We start from the raw sequence: 24,426 nt of genomic DNA on the forward strand, positions 1-24,426 counted from the left end.
AAAGACTGTCAATTATTACCACACACAAACAAAGAGAACTGCTGTCTGATTTATTAAAGTAACTGACAGGGTGAAAACCTCAGTAATGTGATTAACGGTCGATGATGTTGGAGCGTGTGAACTTTAATGTTCTTGTCAGCTGATTTAACGTGACTGTAAACGTCAAACACAGAGACCGACCTCTGTTTGAGTCTCAACAAAGCAAGTGGAGCAGGACGTCATGAAGTGTAAAGGCGCCAGACTAGAAAAGTGCTCAAGTTCCTCTATTTACCTGTAGAACACCATGAAGAACTTCATGTCTTGTACTTTAACCCTGAGCCAGGAAAGATTAAAACCCTGTACCAGAACAAGGGAAGAGAAACAGGGCTGTCTGATGTATTTTGAATTGATGATATATCTTACTAAAATGTGATTTCTATCTAATTTCTTTCAGAAAACTATCCCGTCAGCAGTTCTGATGGAAAGACGGAGTCAGTAGCGAACCTCCAGCCGCAGCCGTCCCTCAGCTCGCTGCAGTCCAGCTCTCCTGGTCCCAAACGCTCCGGAAACACTCTGAGAAAATGGCTGACCAGTCCAGTCCGCCGTCTCAGCCATGGCAGCTCGGTCAAGAAGCTCCCCAATAACAAACAGAAGAAGACAGGTAAGACGAGCAGAAATAAACAGTTCAACAACAAACAAAAGCACAGCACAAAATAACACATTACTGACAAGTTCCAGTCGTACTTGGACCACATGTTCAGCTCTGTCTACATAACTCTGTAGAAAACTGAGCAGCAGCACTGTAAGGAGACTTTACTGAGCTAAGAGGCCACTCTGATTGCATTCTGCCACATTTCAAAGCATACCCTGAATTCTAAAGAGAGATTTACCTTTTATGTAGCCTTTGGTTTCAGTTTGTTTTAGTGTGTTGTGAAAATCTGTCTGGTTATACTGTTGCAAGGGTTGCAATATTGATATTGTGTTAATAATACACATATGACAATATCGTGTAAATAATCATGCACCTCTTAAATAATTTCTGTTTCTTTGCATTTTCGCTTGGTGGTTCACACTCCAACACAGTACGTCGCGGTAATTCCTTTAGCAAAGAAGAAGAAAAAAAAAACACACAATGAAAGTTTAAAAAGAATTTGACTGAGCCCTAACAGCAGTATGTAGTACAAATTCTTTTGTCTTGTGTTAAAAAAACGTGGCTGACTATGAAATTTCAAATGTCAGTGTTCTTGAACGCACCAACAGGGAAAGTTTTCATATGCAAGTTCCTGCTTGCAACTGCACTATAACACGACTTTGACATAATGATTGTGACGAAATGTCCACTGTAAATTACTATTATAGATTACTTCTTTCAAGTCTGGCAGAGACGCAAAGTTGAGGTCATTTCTTTTTAATGAGCTATTATGTGAAAAACTACCAATACAATTCTTCTAATGCCAATGTCGTTCTATCAAGATGAGAAAAGCTATATGTATATGTACAGAAATGAACCTTGTTAAAATGTTTTAACATCTGTCAGCATTGAACTGACTGACTGCTCGACTGATTGATTGACAGGACCGGGAACAGGAAGAGAGGAAAGCAGGAAGAGTATTGACCTGGGACACACTGACCTTGCCCTGCATGATGACATCATCGATGAGGTAAGCAGTGAGCTTTTTACCGCTGTGGTTTGGTTTTCGATAAATGGTATTTCACAAAACTGTTGACATTTCATAGCTTAAGGTCATTCCGCCTTTCAAGAGACTATTTCAGTGTTTTTCGCTGAGCTGAGTCGAAGCTATTCTTAGCTCTGAACATTTCTTGCAGGAAAATATTTCTGGCAATACACTTAGCCGTCTTTCTCAGAGCAAGTTGGCAAAAAACAACTGCTAAAGTAGATCCATCAAACGTAAAAATATACATAGATATACAATATACAACAGCTCTGAAGGTGTCTAGTTTTCTCTTACAGATGAAATTGTGGCCTTCTGGAAATGTTTTATAGCTGAGTGGTAAACCACTCAATGTAAAAATGAACTGCTATAACTCTCCGAGGTCTTTAACACCCGACCACCACTAAATCTGTCATTGCATTTCTGATGCTGTTAAAGGTGTGTTTGTATCACTAGTGTTTGGCCTACACCTAGCATGCATAATGTATATTGTCAAAGCAGCATTAATTGGGTCTGTAAAGTGCTACAAGATATGTGTCACTAAACTCTGTTTTACTAAACTCTGTTTTACTAAACTCTGTTTTATCTGTGCCTGTCTACACATGTCATGGAGTTATAAAGAGATTTATTAATACCATCTACAGTTACGTAATAGGCAGTACACAGCTTAAGTTCCTCTTTCTGTGTGTAAGGGCTTTCTTTCTCTCTGGCACACAAATACACCCACACACACAAACTTGTGATCAAACTCCTGCATTACTCACTGATTACTGACAGTACCTCGGGACTTCTTTGAGCATTTTTTATTTAAAATTTACGATACTGTCACATCAGTTTCTTGCTGACATAAATGTATGTCCATGTCCTCATTTCTTGGCAACTTTTTTGGCATCTGAAAGCCTGAAAATAAACCAACCATAACCAACCATAAAAAACTAGATAACATGTCAGTCCAATGAAAATAATGCTGTTTTTCTTTGCTACTTTAGTTTCATGACTATTAAAGAGATGTAGTATCTGAGAAGGATCAGGTACAGAAGTTTGACACAAATTAAGATCGGGGGAATAAATGATTTGATTGATGTATTCAACAGATAAATTCAAACTCAAAGCTAGGTTTTGTTTATGCTGTAGGGCAGTGGTTCCCAGCCTAAAAGGTTGGGATCCCAACTAGGGGTTGTCGAAGGTTCACAGGGTTCATCTTGATTTTAAGGAATAAAGACATGAACACAAGCTGTATTCAGAGCCTTCACTCTCTGATAAACAGCCTTGTCCTGCAACAACTGAAGAGCTAATAGAACAATGGTCAAGCATCAAGAAAACACAGAATTTGTCAAAAAAAGAAGCCTATGAAATATGTATATATTTGTAACAATATTTACAGGAAATAATCTGCATTGAATATAATATGAAATATCCATATAATTTGTCCCTAAAGTCAATGATAAAAAAAAGGATTTAGTTGTGTAAGTTACATTATTAGTTTCATGTTGTCAATGTTAATATTATTGTGTGTGAATGTAAAAGCAAAGTGCTTTAAGTGGTTGCAAGACTAGAAAAGGCGCTGTATAAGTGCAGTCCATTCCATTAGTAAATGTTTTGCCACTTAAACCTTAGACCCACAAGCCAGTCTCTAAACACTTCACTCAATAGAGACTGAGGAGTTTCAACTTCAGACAACTTTTGTTCCTAAAACTGGGTGGGAGCAATATGCATAATAGAACCTATCCAAAGTCTTCATAGCGGTGACATGTGCTTTAAACACTGTCGTACTATATAGCATTGCTCAGTACGTGTGTTAGCGGCCGTTCAAGCTCAAACTACTTTGCATTTAGAAAGTGTAAGACTAATTAAAGCTGCATTCACTGAACAAACTCAGTGACACACAGCTTTTGCATTTGAATGAAAAGCCTGCCAAAACTGGCTCACAAGCTCAGACACTTTTATTCTAGAAACAATCAACATGAGGCCCCCTGGTATCTCACCTGGTAGAGCTGGTGCGCCCTGTACCAAGGTCGAGTCCTTTCTGTAGCGTCCACGGGTTCGAGTCCAACCTGTGACCCTTTGCTGCGAGTCATTCCCTCTCTCTCCCCCCCGTTTCCTGTCACTCTACAGCTGTTCCTATCAACTAAAGGCAATGAAAAAAAAAAGAAGCAATCAAGTCTGACCAGAACATGACAAGTTATTTATCAGTGATTCTTCCTCAAACTACATACAATGACGCTTGACTCAGCAGCTTCATGCTCTATTACTCATTTTAAATCAACTTATTCTGGGAAGAACAGCTGCAATGTTTTTTGTTTGATTAGTCTAATAGTTAATGGTCAATCAGTGTGATCAGTTAAGCTATAAGGTGGTAAGTTGATCATTGTTCATTTCTAACTGAGTCTGTATTGTGTCTCTTTCAGAGAGTCCTCAGTAAGGACGGTAACCTCCTCTCTAAGACGTCCTCTGGGATGCAGAGCGGCGGGGAAGAGGAGCAGGACGAGGAGGCTCACACCCCTCTGCCTCCCCCCATGGAGATCATCAAGGACCCCTCAGCTCAGGACGATAAGGTGAGAGAGAGGAAAGGAGGGAGGGAGGGAGGTTTCACTGCACAGGTTTCTCCTGATGAAGTCTGCTTTAGATATATTTTATTTAGATTTTATCTGACCAGTTAATCTGTTTCTCTAAAACCATGTCTGAGTCCACTAACCCCAAGCAGCTTTTGCATTAATATGCTTCGTACTGATAAACTTCAATTTGACCTTGTTGTTATATTCATTCTATTCTATCTGTGTTATTTGATATACATTTTTCATTAATATGTTTCTTTAATAATATTCTCCATTTCCTATTTTCTATTTTAATTTTGTGGGTTTTTTTGTGCATTTCACTTTTATTTTGATTTATTTAATTTAGTTTTTTTCTTTTAAATAATGATTATTTAATTGGATTTAGGTTTATATTAGCTGTAGTTGGTATAAATCCTATACATCAGCTCTGTTGTCCTCTGCTAGCTAACAGCTTTTCTCTCTTTCAGTGCTGTTTTTATTCCTTTTATTTTCTTACCTTTAACTCTTCTTTCTTCCCCCACCAACTGCCTTATCACCTTCACTTCCAATCTTTCTAACATGCTGTCGCTTTTGATCCCCCTCTCCTCTTCCTCACTCAGTCTTCGTCCTTGCTAACGTCTCTGCAGTCGTCCTCTGAGGTGCCCAGCGCTGCAGAGCTGGTTAGCGCCATAGAAAAACTGGTTAAAACAAAGATGGTGAGTGCATATGATTGTGTGCATGTATGGGACGTGCGCACATGCAGTGTAACAGTGTTATATTTTCTTGGCCACAAACTAAAAAACAAATGACGTGCAGAGCAGTCTTCTTCAGAACCAGGCTGAAGTGAACACACCCTGTTTACCTGCTGTCTCCATGTGTGGATCGTTTTGTGCTCATTTCACCAAATTAAAACAATATGGAATATGTGTAGTGTCAACAGTAGTGCATGCACAGTATGTTGTACTTGTGTGTTGTTCCATGTTTGTGTAATACACTTAATGTTCATATTTCCAGTAGTTTTTGGTTAGCCTCATCGTGTCTTGTGTTATTTATATGCATATTTATGCATACAATAGCAATGTAAAGCCCCATTCAGACAAGATTAACATTACAGGAAAAAGTGGTGAATTACATTTGCACTGTGCTAGTCTGTCATTTAAGAGAAAGTCCATCCCAAACAATGAACCACTGTGAAATTACAGGATATGGTCTGTAATGCACACAGGGGAACTGAAGGTGAGGCAAAGTTGCTGCAAAGTTGCTCCTTCTCTGAGTCATAACTCAGTGAAATCTGAATACATAGACATCAAACACACATAGACATCAAACACACATTGACATCATTCAGTGTGACCGACACTTCCCAAGAATACCATTATCTCATGAATAAATGTCCATAAAGAAATAGAAGAATAGAAGTATCAAAGTAATCCAATGACGGTTATCTGTACATCCATGGGCACATTGCCATCAGGAAATGCTAAAAGCTAATTTAATTTGTGCCAATTTGCAAAAATATAGGCAGAAACAAATGTAGGCTAAAATCAGACTAGCAGAAGACTGATTAACTTTTACAGGATCTTGCTCTCCTGATGGCTTTAATTGATTCTTTCATTGTATTGAATCCCAAATAGACCTATATTCTTGTGTTAGCATGGTAGATTACTCCATTTCACACAATAGTCAGTGCTAATTAAAAAAAAGCTCACCCTGCTGGTCAGAGATCCTCTTCAGAATACAAATACATCGCTCTGGCAGTGACTTCACCAAAAAACGGTCTGTAATGAGTAGGGGGCTGTAATCATTACTGTAAAAATAACCCCCATGTGCATTCTGGATGGAATTAAAATCCACAAATTGTAATGAACATTATTTATAATAATTATATACGAGTCTAACCTTTGTGTATGCTTGTTGTCCCTGCTGTAGAAGACCAAGCTCCTGCTGCCCTCTGCTGTCCTGAAATCCTCTCATTATTCTGATGTTGGTCTAAGGATAGAGGGTGTAGAGTGCTGTTCATGTTGTACAGCCCTCTGAGACAAATCTATGATTCTGCTGAATGAAACAGCCTTGATGAAAAGAGAATTTCACTCAAGTAGCTTCTTTTCTCAATCTGTGACAAATAATAACACCAACCTTCTCTTCTCTGTTCAGACTCTGGAGCCAGGAGCGTACCCAGGCTTCTCCTCTCTCTCTCCACCGGAGCAGACCACTCCGGTCCAGCCACGAAACCCTGAACTGGAGCAGAGAGCCAAAGCTATGAGAGGACGAATGTGAGTACATCATTACTGCTTGTGCTGCTGCTTCTACCACTACAGCCATCAGGTTACATTGTGACTAATCACATGATAGCATGATAACATGTCCTCAGCAGCTGTTACTGTTATTCTACTCAGGTTTGTTCTGAACGAGCTGATTCAGACAGAGAAGGACTACGTCAAAGACCTGGGCATCGTGGTGGAGGTGAGACACCCACTGCTGAGGGAACACACAGTCTGTTCTCATCCGTGCCTGATTATCCTGCACCCCACAATCATTCATTAGCAAGCAGTATCCATTATGTGCGGGCCATTTGATCCCATAATTTACTTTCTTTATGGTTCTTTTTAGCTCAGCGTCTTTTAATGCACATGGTACATTTATGACGAGCACAGAATCTGTGACTATAGTAAGGAAGAAAGCAGACAAACACACTGCTTATTGTAGTGCACTAACACTCTGTTGTAGACAGATGTAATTTATTCCTGGGTGGTTTTCATGTTAATTAGTCATCACTGACTGAGGAGATGTGAGCAGAGCAGCTGCTGACCTTTTGTGACCCCTCAGGGTTTCATGAAGAGGATCGAGGAAAAGGGCGTCCCCGATGACATGAAAGGAAAAGACAAAATCGTCTTCGGGAACATCCACCAGATCTACGACTGGCACAGAGAGTACGTTCAGCGATTGGGGGGAGGAGGGTCAGGTGGAGACTGACAGGAGTCTGTACGTGCTAACTAATAACATCCCTCTCCCGTATCTGTCAGATTCTTCGTAGGAGAGCTGGAGAAATGTCTCGAAGACCATGAACACCTTCCCGAGCTCTTCATCAAACATGTGAGTGGAACACTGTGTGATGATGATGTTGATGACTTTAAGTGCATTTGACCTGTTAAAATCCCTACTCTCCTTGTGTGTTACAGGAGAGAAGACTCCACATGTATGTGGTTTATTGTCAGAACAAGCCTAAGTCGGAGTTCATCGTAGCAGAATATGACACATATTTTGATGTAAGTGATGTTTTGACTTTTCCTGTTACTGTTAGTAGTTGTGTTGTTTTCTTTAAACTTTGCACCAAAAAAAACTTAAAATTGTAATGATGTCTCCTCTCTCTGTGGCTCTCTATATCATTTTTATCCTTACTGTAGCTGTATGATTACATTAATGGAAGATTTTAGAGTCTTATATTATCTGCTGTATTTGATACTAAACTGGCCGCATATATAAGAGAAGCATAAATCAGAGAAATGGCTGAAAAAGAAGCTTTCTAATGCTATTGATGTTTGTCTTCCAGGGAATCCAGCAGGACATCCAGTCTAGGTTGAGCATCAGTGACTTCCTCATCAAACCAATCCAGAGAATCACTAAATACCAGCTGTTACTGAAGGTAACACGCACACATTTTTCTATTAAGTTACAAAAGGAAATGTCGGTACGTTTCTTTTATTTTTAATCTGATTAATTAGAGGAAAAAATGATCACTGTTCCTACGCTTCAGTGTTCCTATGTGTCCTGGAAAACCTGGAAATATAGAGAGTAGCTTTTCAGACATTGAAACACCTGGAAATTGATTAGAATGGCAAAATATCCTGGAAATAACCTGTCTATCATCATTATTAATTATCTCTACATCATTAAACAAGGAGTAATCAAACTGCAGTTAAATGTGTCAATAGTAGACCTACCGGTAAATGATATGACTGTTTGTGTGTTTAGTTTGCCTGTGCCCTTTGTGATAGAAGTTGCTATAATAGTACGAGTCTTGTGAACCCAAAATTAAAAAACTGGCCTTGGAAAGGGACACTTATGTTATAAAAATAATACTGATAGCTGATATGAGGGAAATAATTAAAGGGATATCAAACTGAGATCTGTGTTATTTTTTAGGCTCCACAAATAACTATGCTGTAATTCTATGGAACTGAAATGTTGTCATCTCCCATAGAACCTGTTTTAATTGCAAGAGGACAGTGTGCGTCTTTATTAATCCCACACAGCTGTCTGTGGGACATTCAGGGTAACGTGATGTATTGAAACTGCAGTGAACTGTATTTACTGTCTCTTGAGTGTTAATGTTGTGGTCATGGTTCTCCTCAGGACTTCCTGAAGTTCAGCACAAAGGCAGGCATTGACTGCGAACAAATAGAGGTAAAAACACAACGTACAGTGCTGAAATCACAATTTACATGATACATACAGTGTTTGTATACTCAGCCCTGCCTGAATCCAGGACTTTAGTTTTCGGTCTTGAAACCATTCTGTTTAAATAAAGGTGGATATCTGTTGATGCTTCCATTAATTGTGCAGCCTAAGAGAGGGGCACACACACAACAAATGAACTTAAACCCCTCTCTCTGGCTTTTACAGAAAGCAGTAGATTTGATGTCTCAGGTCCCTAAACTGTGTAACGACATGATGAATTTGGGTCGGCTGCAGGGATACGAGGTACGTCAACTTCCTATAGATTCCTGTACGCCCTCCACCTGTTTTATTACTCACTTCTGTTGACCAATCCAATCGCTCTGCAGGGTAAACTGACCTCTCAGGGCAAACTGCTGCAGCAGGAAACCTTCTTTGTAACAGAGCAGGACGCCGGCGTCCTCTCGCGCTCCAAAGAACGGCGAGTTTTCCTCTTTGAGCAGATCGTCATCTTCAGCGAGCTGCTCAGGAAAGGATCGTCCACGCCTGGGTACCAGTTCAAAAAGAGTATCAAGGTACGCAGAGGATGGGCTTTAGGATGGGGGGTTACATTAGGCACACCAAATCCACTTTTTTGACCTCATTTCCTTCCATGCGCCATATATGTCAAATAGAAATGTGAGCTTATGGAGCTTGTAGTGTTGTACATTTATGCACTGCATAAAAGAAAGAAATCTATATATTAAAATCACACCGTAATGGCTATGCCTCCTTCACCCTTCCCCACAGGTGTCCTACCTTGGTCTGGAGGACAGTGTGGACAACGATCCCTGTAAGTTCGTCCTGTCGTGTCGCGGCTCGTCGGAACGTTTTACCCTGCAGGCTGCCAACGTGGACATCAAGCAGGTCTGGGTCCGACACATCCAGGAGGTCTTGGATGCTCAGAGCAACTTCCTGTCTGGTGAGAAAACACACACAACTACAGTATTTTCCTCTTAAGCCTGATGTAACGGACACACCCCAGGTCAGACTGCAGTGTAAAATCCTGTTTCCTATTTTTAGCAAGTCATTTTCATAGCGTGCTGTAAAAGAATGACACAATGGCTGCCATATTTAAATCAGCAACAGCACTGCAGTCCTCACGAACAGGTCCACACTAACCTGAAATAATGTTACTAAAGAAGAATATAAATGTTCCTTCTGTGTGTGATTGTAGCTCTGCAGTCTCCCATTGAGTACCAGAAGGAGAAAGGCGGAGCAGGCAGCAGCTCCTCGCTGACCAGAAACCTCTCGTCCTCGGGGAACAGGCCCGCCTCGTCCTCGCACAGCCGCCCATCCTCAGTGGTCGGCCTCGGCGACAAGGAGACAGAGAGGGGGCGGAGCCAGATGAAAGTGTCTACCTCCAATGGCGGTTCATCATGCTTCGACTCGAGGGTGAGTTCCTGCGGCCTGTGTGATTTTACTGGAGGAAATTTTCGTTTTTCGGTTTTGAGTTTTTCAGGGTTTTGTTTTGAAAAGTGCCGCCTCTACATTTTGCACTAGCATCGTCTTTACTGTAGACTGCAGCCGACAGCTGGTGAACTGGGGCATGAAGTACACTTTCATGCTGTCTGTGAGTCTGTTACCTGTCCCTAAAAGCCAAGGTTAAAATCTGGGCTACTGCAGGTGTAGCAGCATACTGTGTGGGTTTATATATAAACATACACAAGCTGTTCTCTTTCTGGCCTACTTTGACTGAAAACCTGTTGCTGTCTGCAGGGCACCGGACAGCTCTGCTCGCTCTGTAATTTACGGCCTGCAAAGCTCTAAATCGAAGCACCTCCACCCTTGTCAAGGGAGAAATGTTCCTAAGAACAAGAAGGAAATTATAATGACACTCTCTAAAAAAGAACAAAAGACTATTTTATTTATTTATTTACTATGAAGTATCTGTCCTTTTGCTGTTTGTAAACACACCATTCAAAGTTGGCCCCTCCTCCCCAGCTTTGGGCGAGCTACATAGAGCACGAATGGTTCACTCATTCAAAATTCTTTCATTCTAAAGGCACCTCCACACAACCCTGCAGGAGGGTGCCATATTGCTGGATTTTGTGTGAATGCAGACACACACTGACACACAGACCTGCAGCTTGTTATGCATCCATGACACAGACATGGAGCAGGGGAGAGAGGTAGACTGAAACAGCAATGTGACCTGGTCGCTACATTTTTAGAGAGGCCTGAACTGACTGATTTAAAAATGCATCCCTTGTGTTTCTAACCCTGCAGATAGTTTGTTCTTATTTGCTGAAGTTTTATATATATAGATATAGATATGGTCTGCTGAGACCTGTACTTTCCCTGATACAATGGAAACATCCTGATATTTGGTAGAAAATGGTTTCCAATAAAACCAGGTTATGTGCATAAACAGAACAACCAGGACACCGTTTCTGCAGAGAAGTTGCTAAATGAGTTTTATAAATGTGTGATTCACCTCCGTCGTACTGTGGTGGAGGCAGAAATATTTCATCAGCATATATCAAACCCTTTGCTGCAAACTGGAGCGTGACTCACAGGTGGACTACTTTATGAAAGAAACACTGACACTGTCATTGTTTTTCCTCCTCCTCCTCGGCCCTGACCTCCCTCTGCTCCTCTTCAGGTCTGGGTCAGCTGTAATGGCATCACAGCCAGCAGGACTGTTATCCAGCCCACATAGACACACCGTAACCTTGTCCTCAATTGTCCTCATCCTCTCCTCCTCTGTCATTTCCACCTTTTCCTCCTGCTCTCCTCCTCTCTGTTTTCTCCCCTTTTCGCCCATCCTCTCCCCTCCCCCTCAGGACAGCGAAGGCGGCTGCAATGGCGTCTCGTCCACCATGTCGGTCACTCAGGACTACTCGGCGCTCAAAGAGAACGAGATCTGCGTCAGTCAGGGAGAGACCGTCCAAATCCTGGCCACCAATCAGCAGAACATGTACCTCGTTTACCGGCCAGCCAACATCCAGTCACCGGCCGCAGAGGGCTGGGTGCCGGGACACGTCTTAGGCCCACTCACAAAGTCCATAAAAGACTCTTCTTCTACTTCCTCCTTCCCCACGGCGGTGGCCGATGCCAACAACATCAAGTAAGTCCCCCACCCACCCACCCAGCACTTCTTTACCTGCAGACAGACGCACTTCTGGTTGGGCTCGAAACCAAGCACTTGGACGGGATGAGAGAATTGTGGTGACAAAACCCTGTCGATTTTTTTTCATTTTTGTTTGTTTTTTGAATCCCATCCCCAGCTCCCTCACTGCCCTTACCTCCTAACTCCCCCCTCCCCCTCCTCCTCCTCCTCCTCCTCCTCCTCCTCCTCCTCCTCCCTCCCGGTAAGAACGAACTCTTGGACCTCATAGGAGACTTTTTTTTGGTATTTTAACTCCTGACTTTCTTGTGTTGCTCCTTGGAGGTAAAAAGGTACAGAACTGCTCACTTACTGTCCGTCAATCTGCTGCAGTGACAGTTTTATTTCTGAGCCATTGTCACTTGACGGCTCTGTGGCAACTACATGAAAATGGATTTCAGGCTTGAAACCGACCACACACAAACACACACACACACACACACACACAAACACACTGATGGTAATTCCATGTAAACGAGTACTGAGGATTTATCCTGCAGAAATAGACTGGATAGAAAATCTTGTAACTTGTAGCTGACTCTGGAAACCAGAGCAAGAAAAACACTCATGTGGAGCTAAAACCGGACTCTTATTTCAGTTCCTAACACCCTGCTTTCTCTTCTGTTTTTTTGTATATTATTTTTCTTTTTACTGTTTCTGGAAAGAAAAAAAAAAACTTACCTGGGGCATTCAGGTGGACTCGGCCCTGTTCTCCGCAGTGGAGAAGATTTATTTTGTTGTCTGTGGCAATCTATACAGAAATTTTGTGTTCATTCCTCTTGTCATTGTTGGTTTTTCTGCCTTGTTAATTATTATTTTATTTTACGGACAAAGTTGGATTTTTTTCCTCCTTCATGTTGATTTTGTTTATTATGTCAGCAGTTCACTGTACAAAGTCAATTTTGGTTTTTCGACTGAGGCTCTAGAACATTCCTGTTTAAAAAAACAAAAAAAGATCCCTTTTGCACTATTTAAGATAAGAAAAAATATGAATGAAGTCAGGCTGTGCAATATGTTGCGTTTAATGGCAACTTTCAGCATTGTACTGTTGGTAGCCTATTAATAATGATTTTAAATGTATTTTAAATATGTAAAATAAACCTTTTGGACTTGAGCATGAGTTAGCAAAGCGACGTGAAGGTGAAGTTGTTTTGTTTTGCGTTAGGCTGAAGACGATTAACAGTTTGTAGTTTTTAATATTTGTAAATAAACTACAACAGCAAATGTGAAACTGAGCAGTCTGCTTACTTCTTCATCACTACTTCACACCATTAGATATTGCTAATTAAGACGAGACAGGTAGACATTTAGGAGAGATGTGATGAAAGGGGAAGAAAAAAGTGTGAAATCAACTATTTTCTAAGGTTTCATTTTAAAGATTATATTATCTAGAAAGTGAACATCTGAGCAAGGTTTTATTTATTAAGACTTTTTGACTTAAAAGTGTAAAAAAAAAACATAACTGAGGGTTTGTTCAGCCAACATTAGAGCAACAGGTATTAGTCTGCACCTTTTCCCTGTATGGTTAATTTCAGCTTTCTGTATTTGTTGTTACTGTAGTGACATTTCTTTTGACCTTTTTTGTTTCAGTTCTTACTAACCCCAACGGTTTGACACTCCACTGAAGGGACAAACTTAAAACACAAAAAAGGGTTGTGTGAGCAGTGACACTGGAAATCATTGCTCTCAAGTTTATCTACTGACCTGAAGTATTGTCAGCAAAGAAATGGTTAAAATAAAATCACATGGCACTTAGAAAAAGTAGTATTATTATTCATTTTATCCAATATAGACATTATCTTCACTCCTCACATACAACAGTGAATGAGTTTAACATAAATTAACATTAGTTATCAGTCTATCTATTATTGATACTACTCGCCATAATTTGGTGTCAAATAAACAAAGACATGACATGGAAATGATGTTTGCATACTATTTAAATTGTTTCCTGAGTTAGTACATTTAGCTGCATTTTCATTCAGTTTAGTAAAGTGAGTTCACACTTGTGAATGTCATTCCCTGTCAGCTGTTTATATAATGTTACATAAATACAGATAGCAGTATAATTTGTCCAATACCTGTCCCTAGTCTTCAGGTCTGCAGGAAAAACAAAGCGTGTGAGTCTTGAGTCTTGAAAATGTAAACACTTCCAGTGTTGTCTCTGCTTGTGTTAAAGGAAGGTACAGTATGTCACAGTCTCTCTCTCACAGCTCTCTGTTGCTCTGTCCTACAGTCTGACTTTATCTCTGTCTCAATAAAGTCAGTGGTTCTGTCACCCTGCCCTTCCTCTCCTGTACCTTCATGGACCAGAAGGGTCTGGCTGCAGCTTCAGGCAACAGCGACACTGTCAGGACCCTCTGCTACAACACACATAGGGACATAAACATTTAGATTGTACAGACATACCGGCAACCATGATGGAAGCATTAGAAAGAACTATGAAAGCCAGAGGGTGACGCACATCAATCTTGTAATTCTACTTTAATTCAAAACTTAATCCAGGATGTACGAGGGACTATGGTCTCTAAAGTGACACGTGGCAGTTCTCCACCTCTCTATCTGCTCTCTCTGTCACTGTTGGATTTACAATGTACAATTCATTCTTATTTTCATGAAAGCTCATTTCTGCCTCTTAAAAAGAAGAAACCATCTGTTATTTTTTTCATATTTAGGTATTATCTCATATTTGTGAGAGCTTCCAATATTTATCTCAGTTTTGTTTTTTTTTTGTTTGTTTTTTTATAATTCTTTCTCTCATTTGTCATAATTATGAGGAAGTCCAACACTAAGGTGGCAAAAGTGGATTTTTGTAAGGCTAGAACAGCTGCTAACAGGCGCTAGCGAGCAAGAGCTGTAGGCCTGTTTATTATTGTGTTGTCTTAACAGGTGTTTGTTTGAATAGCTAACAGTATAGCATGCTAACGTTTCTGTTATTGTTTTCAGTACATTAAACAGTCCCCACAGTTTTCATGCTAATGTTAGCATGCTAATACTAGATAGATACATAGTGTAATCATTTAAAAAATAAGCGAGCTTTGAGAATGTAGCTGAAAATAACATTTTATGAAGATAATAAACTAATAAAGAGTTTTAAACTGACATTTGGATTTGTCAAAGTAGCTGTAGGCTGCATTTCATTTAACTGCTCCAGTTCCAGTGCTCTGATATCGGGCTCACCAGTAGGACTTATTGGGACATCTAAATGGAACTAAACTTATCATTCTTATCATTATCATCATTATTATTATCATTATTATTATCATCATTATCATCATTATTATCATTATTATTATTATTATCATTATCATCATTATTATTATCATTATTATTATCATTATTATTATCATTATCATTATCATTATCATTATTATTATCATTATCATTATTATTATTATTATTATTATTATTATTATTATTATTATTATTATTATCTTTATCATTATTATCATTATTATCATCATTATCATTATTATTATCATCATGATCATCATTATTATCATCATTATTATTATCATCATCATTATCATTATTATTATTATTATTATTATCATTATCATTATTATTATCATTATTATTATTATCATTATCATTATTATCATCATTATCATCATTATCATTATTATTATCATTATTACATTATTATTATCATTATTATTATTATTATCTATTATTATCATTTTCATTATCATTATCATTATCATTATTACTATTATTATTATTATTATTATTATTTATATCATTATCATTATTATTATCATCATGATCATCATTATTATCATCATTATTATTATCATCATCATTATCATTATTATTATTATTATTATTATTATTTCATTATCATTATTATTATCATTATTATTATTATCATTATCATTATTATCATCATTATCATCATTATCATTATTATTATCATTATTATCATTATCATTATCATCATTATTATTATCATTATTATCATTATTATTATCATTTTCATTATTATTATCATTATTATTATCATTATTATTATCATCATTATCATTATTATTATTATTATTATTATTATTATTAGCATTATTACCATTATTATCATTATTATTATTATTATTATTATCATCATTATCATTATTATTATCATTATTATTATTATTATTATTATTATTATTATTATTATTATTATTATTATTATCATTATCATTATCACAGGAAGAGATGAGAGGTTGGACAGAATGAATCCATAAAACGCTTTCTCATGAAACATGACATTTTTTAGGCATATCTCTGATCCCTTGAGAGGGTTCTGAGACAGTAATGACCTGACAGCCATGTTGCCTCTGCAGCCAGACTGAGCTGGACACCACTGAGCTTCTCTCTGATTGGCTGGTTGATGTTTCTCGTTCCTGTACCGTACAGGAAGTCTCTGTCATGGAATACACTGCGTGCCAGGAAGCGCGCTGAAGCCAAGGACGTCTCCTCGTTGGGGGTTAGAGGCCAGGAGAATGGCCTCCTCCGTAAGCCCAAAGAAACCACACCCCCTCCCACGCTCGCCTCCCCCGCCACCAGGGCGAAGGGCAAAGTGAGTAAAGCAGGCCGACGGCGCACGCTGGTGATGTCATATATGTGTGCCAAAAACCCCTCACCTGCCCTCCCTGGTTTTTTATTTTTCTTCTTAACCCGTGTGTGTGCGCGCGCATGTGTGTGCAAACCTACACACACACACACACACACACACACACAGTAGTTGCTGTGTCTCTTTGGACTCCAGCAGTGGTTCTCAACCTGAATCACACATACATTATTATTGACAGTTCTGGGTTCAGTGTATTTTGTATTTATAGATCAGATAATTGGCCAACCAAACCATAGCTTAAGTTTTTGGCATAAAAAAAGATGGGTAGAAATTAGTCTACAGCTCAAAATGAAACTTCCCAAATGAACTCTGTACCAAGGCTGTTTGTGGATTCACTTACCTGTGAGTAAATCCACGATCACAATTGTAATAAATTGATTTGTATGAACAGGTTTAAGATGGCTGCGGGCGAGGGCTAAAACGAAATATGGAACTGAATGTAGATCAAATTATAGAAAAATATTAGATGGTTGAGAACCACTAAAGAAGAACACTGCAAGTTTTATTTGACTCTTTTTGTTTTACCCCAGACCCTCAAATGCACTGACTGGAAAATAAAGTCTGATTTCGTTTTGTGTTTTTGCGTTGTGATTTATTTCTCCCTCCTTCTGCATGGCTAGAGGTAGGATTCAGTGACTTATTCATTTCAGTGTTGGATTTGTTTCCCCTCTGCTGTGTTAACCAGTGTTTTCTATAGTGGTCTAACACAATGGAACTCACCAAAACAGTGTTTTGTGTATATAACATATGATAGTTTGATGTGATTGTGTGATAGTTTCCAAATTAAAACACAGTAGATCTAACTTTGTTCTTCGTCTGCACCATGTGAAGAAAAACCGATTTCCCACTTTAAGTTCCCACTATGAATGAAAGCTACATGAATCTAAGTGCACCTTTGTTTATCTGGACGATTCCTTTTTACCTCCTCCTCTTATGAATGTGTTAAAAACAGGAATTACTTCTGCTTAGCAACTTTTCAGCCTGAAAGGGTTTCTACATGAATAACAGTGAATATTTTTTAGTAAGGCATGCTGAGCTATGAATGTCAAACACAGGGACAGGCTCAACATACGGAAGCCCAGAAAGGCAAGTGAGAAAAAGTTAATAAATTTTCTGTCTGACCTAAAGTCGGACTACATTTTTTTTTCTCTTCTGTGTTTGTGACTTCAACGGTTGAAAATGGATAACCTTTTTAAGTTCCTTACGTTTTTTTGTTGTTTCTTTTGGTCTGGGGACAAAAAAGATATTTTTTTTCTAAGTTAACGTTAACACTTCTAAGCATTTCAGCCACAAGGGGCAAAAGTACGCCACTACCCCATGTGCTACGTAGGAACAAAAAGCATTTGTGTTTTCTTCTAGGTGAGATTTAATGTCTCTTTGCATAAAACGACATGACATAAATGTCACATAACATGCTAACACACAATATACAGTATGTTGTCTTTAGATTGCATGGAGAGAAAAAACATTGACCTGCCAAAACTTTGTTCTAAAAAACAGTAATTTTGAAAACTTTACCTGGCAAAACTCTTTATTTCCCCCATAAATAAATAAAAAACATGAAAGGCCTTTGAAAGATTATTATGGCAAAACCTTTTTTTCTCCTGTTCTTAAGTCATAAACACAGGAGAGGAAAGTATTGAATTCAGACTTAGGAAATGGGTCACCAAGATTTTTCTTTCTTACTTGCCTCTGGGGTCTTCCATATTTTGTCATCTAAAGAAAACCCTGTTAACTTTTTTCATTTAAAATAGTCTTTTAAGGTCCAAACTCCTCTGGAAATTCTTCAGTGACTGTTTTTCTAGATATGAATTTGGGAATTTGTTGGAGCCAGCATTTAGCAGCCATTAGGGCAATTATCGTTTAAAAAAAGAAAGGAAAATAGAGAGGATAAGGAACGGCTCTCAGGTGAGTATCAGCCAAACTTCTTCAGTTCCTGGAATAAAGTTGTAGGTCAGAAACCCTCCACAGTGGACAAGATTTGTGTTTTTCCTGTTTTCCTCTCTTTACCCACAGAGAAATAAACACACATACTCCTAATATTCTCTTCACTCCTGTCACTTCCTTTTTCCACTTCTCTTATTTACTCTTTCTCTAAAATTTTCCTCCATCTTTGACATGATTATTCTTTTTTTATTTTCTCCCTCTCATTCCTGTCCTCTTGTTCGCTCCCTGCTCTATTCTCCTTGTCTGCCTCTCTCCATTGGCGCTCTAACCATTTCATCCATTTTCCTCTCCCATTATTCTCTTGCTCTTCTCTTTCTTTGTTCCCAATTTGCACTGTCTTCTTTCCTTCCTTTTTGCTCCTCTCCTACCACCCTTTAAACTCCACACCTCACTCTCTTTCCTCCCATTCTTGTGCTTTTCTGTTGTCTCCCTCCTTCATTCTCCACCAGGAGGTTCACACTTCAGATGAGTCAGACTGTGATGATGACCTTGACCCAAAGACAGGCATGGAGGTACGCACACACACTGACTAGGACTAGATTTTGGAAACATGTTACATGGAGTTCATGTATCAGCATTACAAAACCAGATTCTTTTGTCTTTAAAGTAACTGGGAAATGGCAGAGAGTTCAACAAATGTAGAATGTGTGTGTGGACAGGAAGTGTATTACATGCTGAAAACTAAACCTCACCAAAACTTTCACTGTGACCTCGTCTGTTTTGCAGCTTCTCAACCCAAACTTCATCCAGGAAGGTAAGAGACACATGAAGTAATCCGAGTCAGTTCATCATCCAGTACATTAGTTTTGGTTTCAGCTGAGTGCAGTTTCTGTATGTTTCTTGGTGTTGAATATTCATATACTTGACCAGGAGGTGTGGAAGTTTAAAGCATTCTCAAAAAGCTAAACACAGAGGCTCCTGAACACATCTCTTGATCTGCAGAGCATGATGTTGTTAAACTTCCTATTCCTACACTAGACATTTTTGGTAGCTACAGCATGCCACAGTTGACAGTAGGATGGTTTGAAGCTGCAGCAGGTAACCTTTATAAAAAAGACTTTTTGTCATATTTGCTAAGATTTTAACAATATCCTGACAGTAGTACATGAGACAGATAATCGGTCAGGTCTCTGGCTCTTTCTAGTGCTAATGTCGTTTGCCAGAATCCACCAGGCCTGAACAAAAACAACCAATCAGAGCCGAGAAAGAGAGCTGAATGCTAAGTCTCATTCCCAGTTCTTCAAATATTGCCACTGGGAGAGAGACTTAAATAGTCATAATAATCAACTTTCTAAAAACCTTCAACCCAAAGTGTCTTTCTGCCTTTCTCAGCTCTGATTGGTTTTTCTCGTCAAGGCCCAGTGGATTCTTACAAATACCATTAGGAGCACTAGGAGGAGCCAGAGGAACCAGATTTTTTCAGAGTTTATCTGTCTCATGTACTATTATCTGAAAGACCTGAACATAAGCTGTATTCACAGTCTCTGATAAACAAAGAGCTAATAGAACAATGATAAGAAAACATTGAATCTGTCAAAAAAGAAACCTATTAAATATGTAGAATTGTTTAAAAATAAAGAAAATACAACATACAACAACTGTATAAAAAGTGCCTAAAAATAACAAAAACAAATCTCTGATTGATTTCTACAAGATATAATCTGCTTAAAAATTCAGCTAAATTACTAATTTTACTCAGTTATTGTGCTCACTGTTCTGTTGTTTAGTCAGGGGTCATCAGCTTACTAAATGATAGAAAACATTTTTAAATGATAAAATCCCACTGTGGACTAGTGGGTTACATTTGGTTGGCAGCATCCCTGCTTGATTAATTATGCCAGACTGCTGATGAAACATTACGCATTACACTGGTCCCATAGCTGAGCTGCTAACTGGGCCCAAGTCCACATCCTCAATGAATAAGCAAGTCTGGCAGTCATATAAACCGAAGCGGGATGGCATCTGATCCATCTAGTGCCAGAACACAGCCGACTGTGCCAACACTGTGCCAGAATGAGGCCTGACTTCACAGGATGTGTTATGCCTAAATATCTCTACAAATATAAGGTTATAGAAAAATATTGTGGACAAATTAAAACAGATGTCTGCTGGTGTGATATAATGGGAATAATGGGAATCGTGTTCACAGACCAGAGTCTTAAGTACAAATTTTCCACATTTCAAGTGCTTAATACACACAGTGTATTCAGTGCATTAAGGTACATAGATTACATTTTAACTCAACATTGCAGTAAGAGCTGAAGAGCCAGTATTGAGTGATGTGTTTCCTGTGTGCAGTGGCCCCAGAGTTCCTCGTCCCTCTGTCAGATGTGGTGTGTGCGTTCGGGGAGACTGTGGTCCTCTGCTGTAAAGTGTGTGGGCGACCTAAACCTTCCGTTACCCTGAAGGGCCCCGACCAGAACCCGGTGACCAGCAACAGCCGCTTCACCATAGACATCAGGTAACCAAGTGCATGTGTGTGTGAGTGTGTGTAGCTTCCTTTGTCTTGACTGTAAACGCTCTAATTCCACTGGGTTCAGTTTAGTTGCTATCTCTCTTTTTTTCCTTCATCCCTAATTCTATTCCTCTGTCCTACCTTTCTCCCCCTCTTCCTCCTCTCCAGGGACACAGGGGACATCTTGTTGAAGATCTGTAATCTGATGCCTCAGGATACTGGGATCTACACCTGCGTTGCCGTTAACGACCACGGCTCTGCCTCCTCCTCCGCCTCCATCAAAGTGCAAGGTAACACGCCTCGATTAAAAAGAGCCTTTCACCCTTATAAAGCAGCAACCCTGGTCAGCAGTTAGACAGTTGATAAGCTGTAATTGTACAGCGAGATTTTCTTTGATTTGAAACCTTGTGTAACTGTGAGCTGTCCAACAACAGTCTAAACAGCAGCTGCAGTGGTTTGCTGACTGTGCGTTTTTCTGTTTCCTGTAGGCATCCCAGCAGCCCCTGGGAGACCGGTGGCCCAGGAGGCCAGTAGCACGTCGGTGATGGTCCACTGGCCACCTCCGGCTTCATCCGCTCACTGTGCAGTCAGCAGCTACACTGTGGAGTACAGACAGGAAGGTGTGTGTGTGTGTGTGTGTGTGTGTGTGTGTGTGTGTGTGTGTGTGTGTGTGTGTGTGTGTGTGTGTGTGTGTGTGTGTGTGTGTGTGTGTGTGTGTGTGTGTGTGTGTGTGTGTGTGTGTGTGTTTTTTTTTTTTTAAACGAGCAATGGAACATGCACAGAGACTAACTCCTCACCCTCACATCCCCCCCAGACTCGTTGCTATGGCAGCAGGTGGCGAGCAGCAGAGAGGAGTGTGTTCAGATCGACACTCTGATCCCTGGAGGTCACTATCAGTTCAGAGTGCGAGCCTCCAACCGCTGGGGGGTCGGCCCGCCATCCGAGCCCTCAAATATGGTCACACTACCCAGCAGCAGTAAGTCACACACACACACACACACACACACACACACACACACACACACACACACACACACACACACACAGAGAGAGAGAGAGGAAACAGCTTCAAAGGAGTAGTTTTTTGCTTTCTTTGTGAGAGTGAGATGAGAAGATTGAAATGAATCTCTCTGCGTTAAGGACGTGACCCAAACGTGAACAGAAATGTAAAAATAAAAAGTTTTGACATTAGAGAGAGTTAAAGAGTTTAACAGAGCCAGGCTAGCTGTTTCTCACAGTTCTTTAGTTTTTAGGCTAAGCTAAGCTAATTGCATCCTGACTCCTGGGACCTTATTACAGAAACTTCCTTAGTCTGAAATCCTGTCCTATCATCCTTCCTAGGATGAAATTTAGGATGTTTGGTATTACAGAACCATGTTTCTGCATTTAGGAATCCTACATTAAGATGGCATAAATGTAAAATAACCAAAACAGCTGGACCACTGTTGTTAGTTCTGTACAGCAATGACAATGAAGATGGGGCTATTCAAACCATATGGTGGCACTTTAAATTTCCCAGAGCATGTATTTAGCTATATATCAACTGCCAATGCATTTTGAATTTGATCAACGTGCTACATCCTCTAAAATCTTTATCCTGGGCAAATAACTGGGAAGAAAACTTCCCAAAAAAGTGGGGGTTCCCCTCCTCCACAACCCAATTAATTCCTCCAACAAATCTCTAAAATTTGAGCTATAATGGACTGGCTGTCTTTTCTAGTCCATTATAGCTAACTGTAGCTGGCCAGTGACAAGAGAAGTGAGACAGGCTGAATTAATTTTTAAAGTTCCAGTCTGGATTTCTTATGTTAAGGTACGAGGTCTGAGATAGGATAGGACACAGCCATGAGTTTAGGAATGATATATGCATCAAAACAGCATACAGTAAAGCCATGTCCATAGGTAGATGAATGTAAACGTGCTCTGATTCAGAACAATTGACACACAAAGGATAGAGGACAGGGTGGCACAAGAGAAATTCTAATGTACTAATCCTTCTTCCTTATGTTCTGTGCAGTATCTGGGTATGATGGGACAGGGATCCAGTGGAAAGAAAACTTTGAATCCACCTTCTCAGAGATCTGTGAGATTGGAAGGTAAACTGCCCTTAAAAAGCCAAACTTTAATATTCAGCTCCAGATGTTGATAGTTTGGTCTTTTAATCTGGCCTCTCTTGTCTTTGTTGCTCCCTGTCTCCACCAGGGGGCGATTTTCAGTGGTGAGAAAATGTCTCAACAAGTCAACAAAGAAAGAGGTAGGCCGTCCCTGACAGTCTGCCCTGTATAGACTGAGCTGATGCTGTTGCAAATTGTGTTTTGCGTTTCACTGTCCAGTCTATTGCTGTGTTCTTCTTTGCAGTGATGTTCATATTCAAGATTGCAATGAAAAAGTTTCATTTCTACATATTTTAGGTTCTAATCACATTTTGGGTTCAAATTTAGCCTGCAGTTTGACATGTTTTGTGTTTTCAGATGTACTTTTATTCGAAATTTCACTGAGGTTTATTTTGTCAAGTATTATTGTTAATTTTCAGTGTATTTGGACACGTATTTAAGTTACCTTTTCTATATACATTGTCCATTTGAGGTATGTTTCAGGTTGAAGTGGTGGATTTATTTCTTCCAAACAGCAGCATATCTGTATTTTCACTTTGAAGTTAGTTTTGCATGTGTCGGTTTACAATGAATGTTACTGTCTCTCAGCTGTTCCATGCACTTTATTTTTTTCTGTGCAGGTTGCAGTTAAGTTTGTGAGCAAGAAGATGCAGAAGAAGGAGCAGGTGGCTCACGAGGCGGACGTCCTCCTGCACGTACAGAATCACCAGCTGGTGGCGCTGTTGGACACATATGAGTCTCCCACCTCTCTGATGCTGATCCTGGAGCTGTGAGTCTGACTCACTGTCACTGAAACATAGTTATTGTCTTGTAGCCCAAGTCTCTGCTCAAGAACACACTTGTCAGGGTTCTACTGTTAGATATTAGGCATTATATATTTTGAAGTATATGAATTTTAGGTTATTTTTACTACAAGTAGTTTTTAACTGGTTCATGTCCGCGACCGGGTCAGATTTGGTCAGTTTGAAGTCTCTTGAAATCAATGAAACGAGGCAGTACAAACATTACTGTTTTTTAGGGGGGTTTTTTGTATATATTTTTTATTGCCAGGAAAGGGGGGCAGAGAGAGGGGATGACACGCAGCAGAGGGCCACAGGTCGGATTCTAACCCTGGGCCGCTTCAGCAAGGACTGAGCCTACATGGGGCGCCAGCTCTACCCACTGAGCCAACCGGGCGCCCCCAACATTACTGTTTTTGTCCACAGGGGCCGCCAGAATCAACACAAAATGTTCCTTGTAGGGGCTTTAAGAAAAAATTCTAAAAGAGTGAAAGTTCTCTTGGAAACAAACAACATAAACATGACATTGTAAACTGTATCTAAGTGTTATTTAATGTGTGTGTTTCAGGCTGGAGGATGGTCGTTTGCTCGATTACCTCGTCGCCCACGATGAGCTGATGGAGGAGAAGGTGGCGTTTTTTATCAGAGAAACACTAGAGGCCCTGCAGCACCTTCACACCTGCAGGGTGGCACACTTGGATCTGAAGGTGAGAACCATTGCATTTATACATATGAACAGAATGCTCTTTATGACCAGATAAAACCACTGGCTCCCATCTGTTTCTGAATT

The 24,426-nt window shown here is 39.8% G+C and overlaps 1 protein-coding gene across 2 annotated transcripts in view; it reads left to right on the forward strand.

The window, feature by feature from the left end:
- kalrna (kalirin RhoGEF kinase a) overlaps window positions 1-24,426 on the forward strand; it is a 148,795-nt gene that overhangs the window by 118,681 nt on the left and 5,688 nt on the right. Inside the window, exons 41-67 of one of the 2 annotated variants that reach the window (XM_051403569.1) lie at window positions 434-640; window positions 1,555-1,640; window positions 4,061-4,207; window positions 4,807-4,902; window positions 6,341-6,459; window positions 6,583-6,649; window positions 7,013-7,116; window positions 7,210-7,279; window positions 7,366-7,452; window positions 7,737-7,829; window positions 8,540-8,590; window positions 8,810-8,887; window positions 8,971-9,156; window positions 9,371-9,542; window positions 9,798-10,015; window positions 11,407-11,690; window positions 16,125-16,287; window positions 18,738-18,800; window positions 19,015-19,042; window positions 20,587-20,749; window positions 20,912-21,033; window positions 21,232-21,363; window positions 21,558-21,719; window positions 22,761-22,839; window positions 22,946-22,997; window positions 23,478-23,626; window positions 24,205-24,343. In XM_051403569.1, coding sequence (XP_051259529.1) covers window positions 434-640; window positions 1,555-1,640; window positions 4,061-4,207; window positions 4,807-4,902; window positions 6,341-6,459; window positions 6,583-6,649; window positions 7,013-7,116; window positions 7,210-7,279; window positions 7,366-7,452; window positions 7,737-7,829; window positions 8,540-8,590; window positions 8,810-8,887; window positions 8,971-9,156; window positions 9,371-9,542; window positions 9,798-10,015; window positions 11,407-11,690; window positions 16,125-16,287; window positions 18,738-18,800; window positions 19,015-19,042; window positions 20,587-20,749; window positions 20,912-21,033; window positions 21,232-21,363; window positions 21,558-21,719; window positions 22,761-22,839; window positions 22,946-22,997; window positions 23,478-23,626; window positions 24,205-24,343 — 3,317 coding nt within the window. The remainder of the gene's footprint in view (window positions 1-433; window positions 641-1,554; window positions 1,641-4,060; window positions 4,208-4,806; window positions 4,903-6,340; window positions 6,460-6,582; window positions 6,650-7,012; window positions 7,117-7,209; window positions 7,280-7,365; window positions 7,453-7,736; window positions 7,830-8,539; window positions 8,591-8,809; window positions 8,888-8,970; window positions 9,157-9,370; window positions 9,543-9,797; window positions 10,016-11,406; window positions 11,691-16,124; window positions 16,288-18,737; window positions 18,801-19,014; window positions 19,043-20,586; window positions 20,750-20,911; window positions 21,034-21,231; window positions 21,364-21,557; window positions 21,720-22,760; window positions 22,840-22,945; window positions 22,998-23,477; window positions 23,627-24,204; window positions 24,344-24,426) is intronic. The other variant, XM_051403571.1, reaches the window with a different exon arrangement.

The sequence above is a fragment of the Dicentrarchus labrax genome, unplaced genomic scaffold, assembly GCF_905237075.1.
Source record: "Dicentrarchus labrax unplaced genomic scaffold, dlabrax2021, whole genome shotgun sequence".
NCBI lineage: Eukaryota > Metazoa > Chordata > Actinopteri > Moronidae > Dicentrarchus > Dicentrarchus labrax.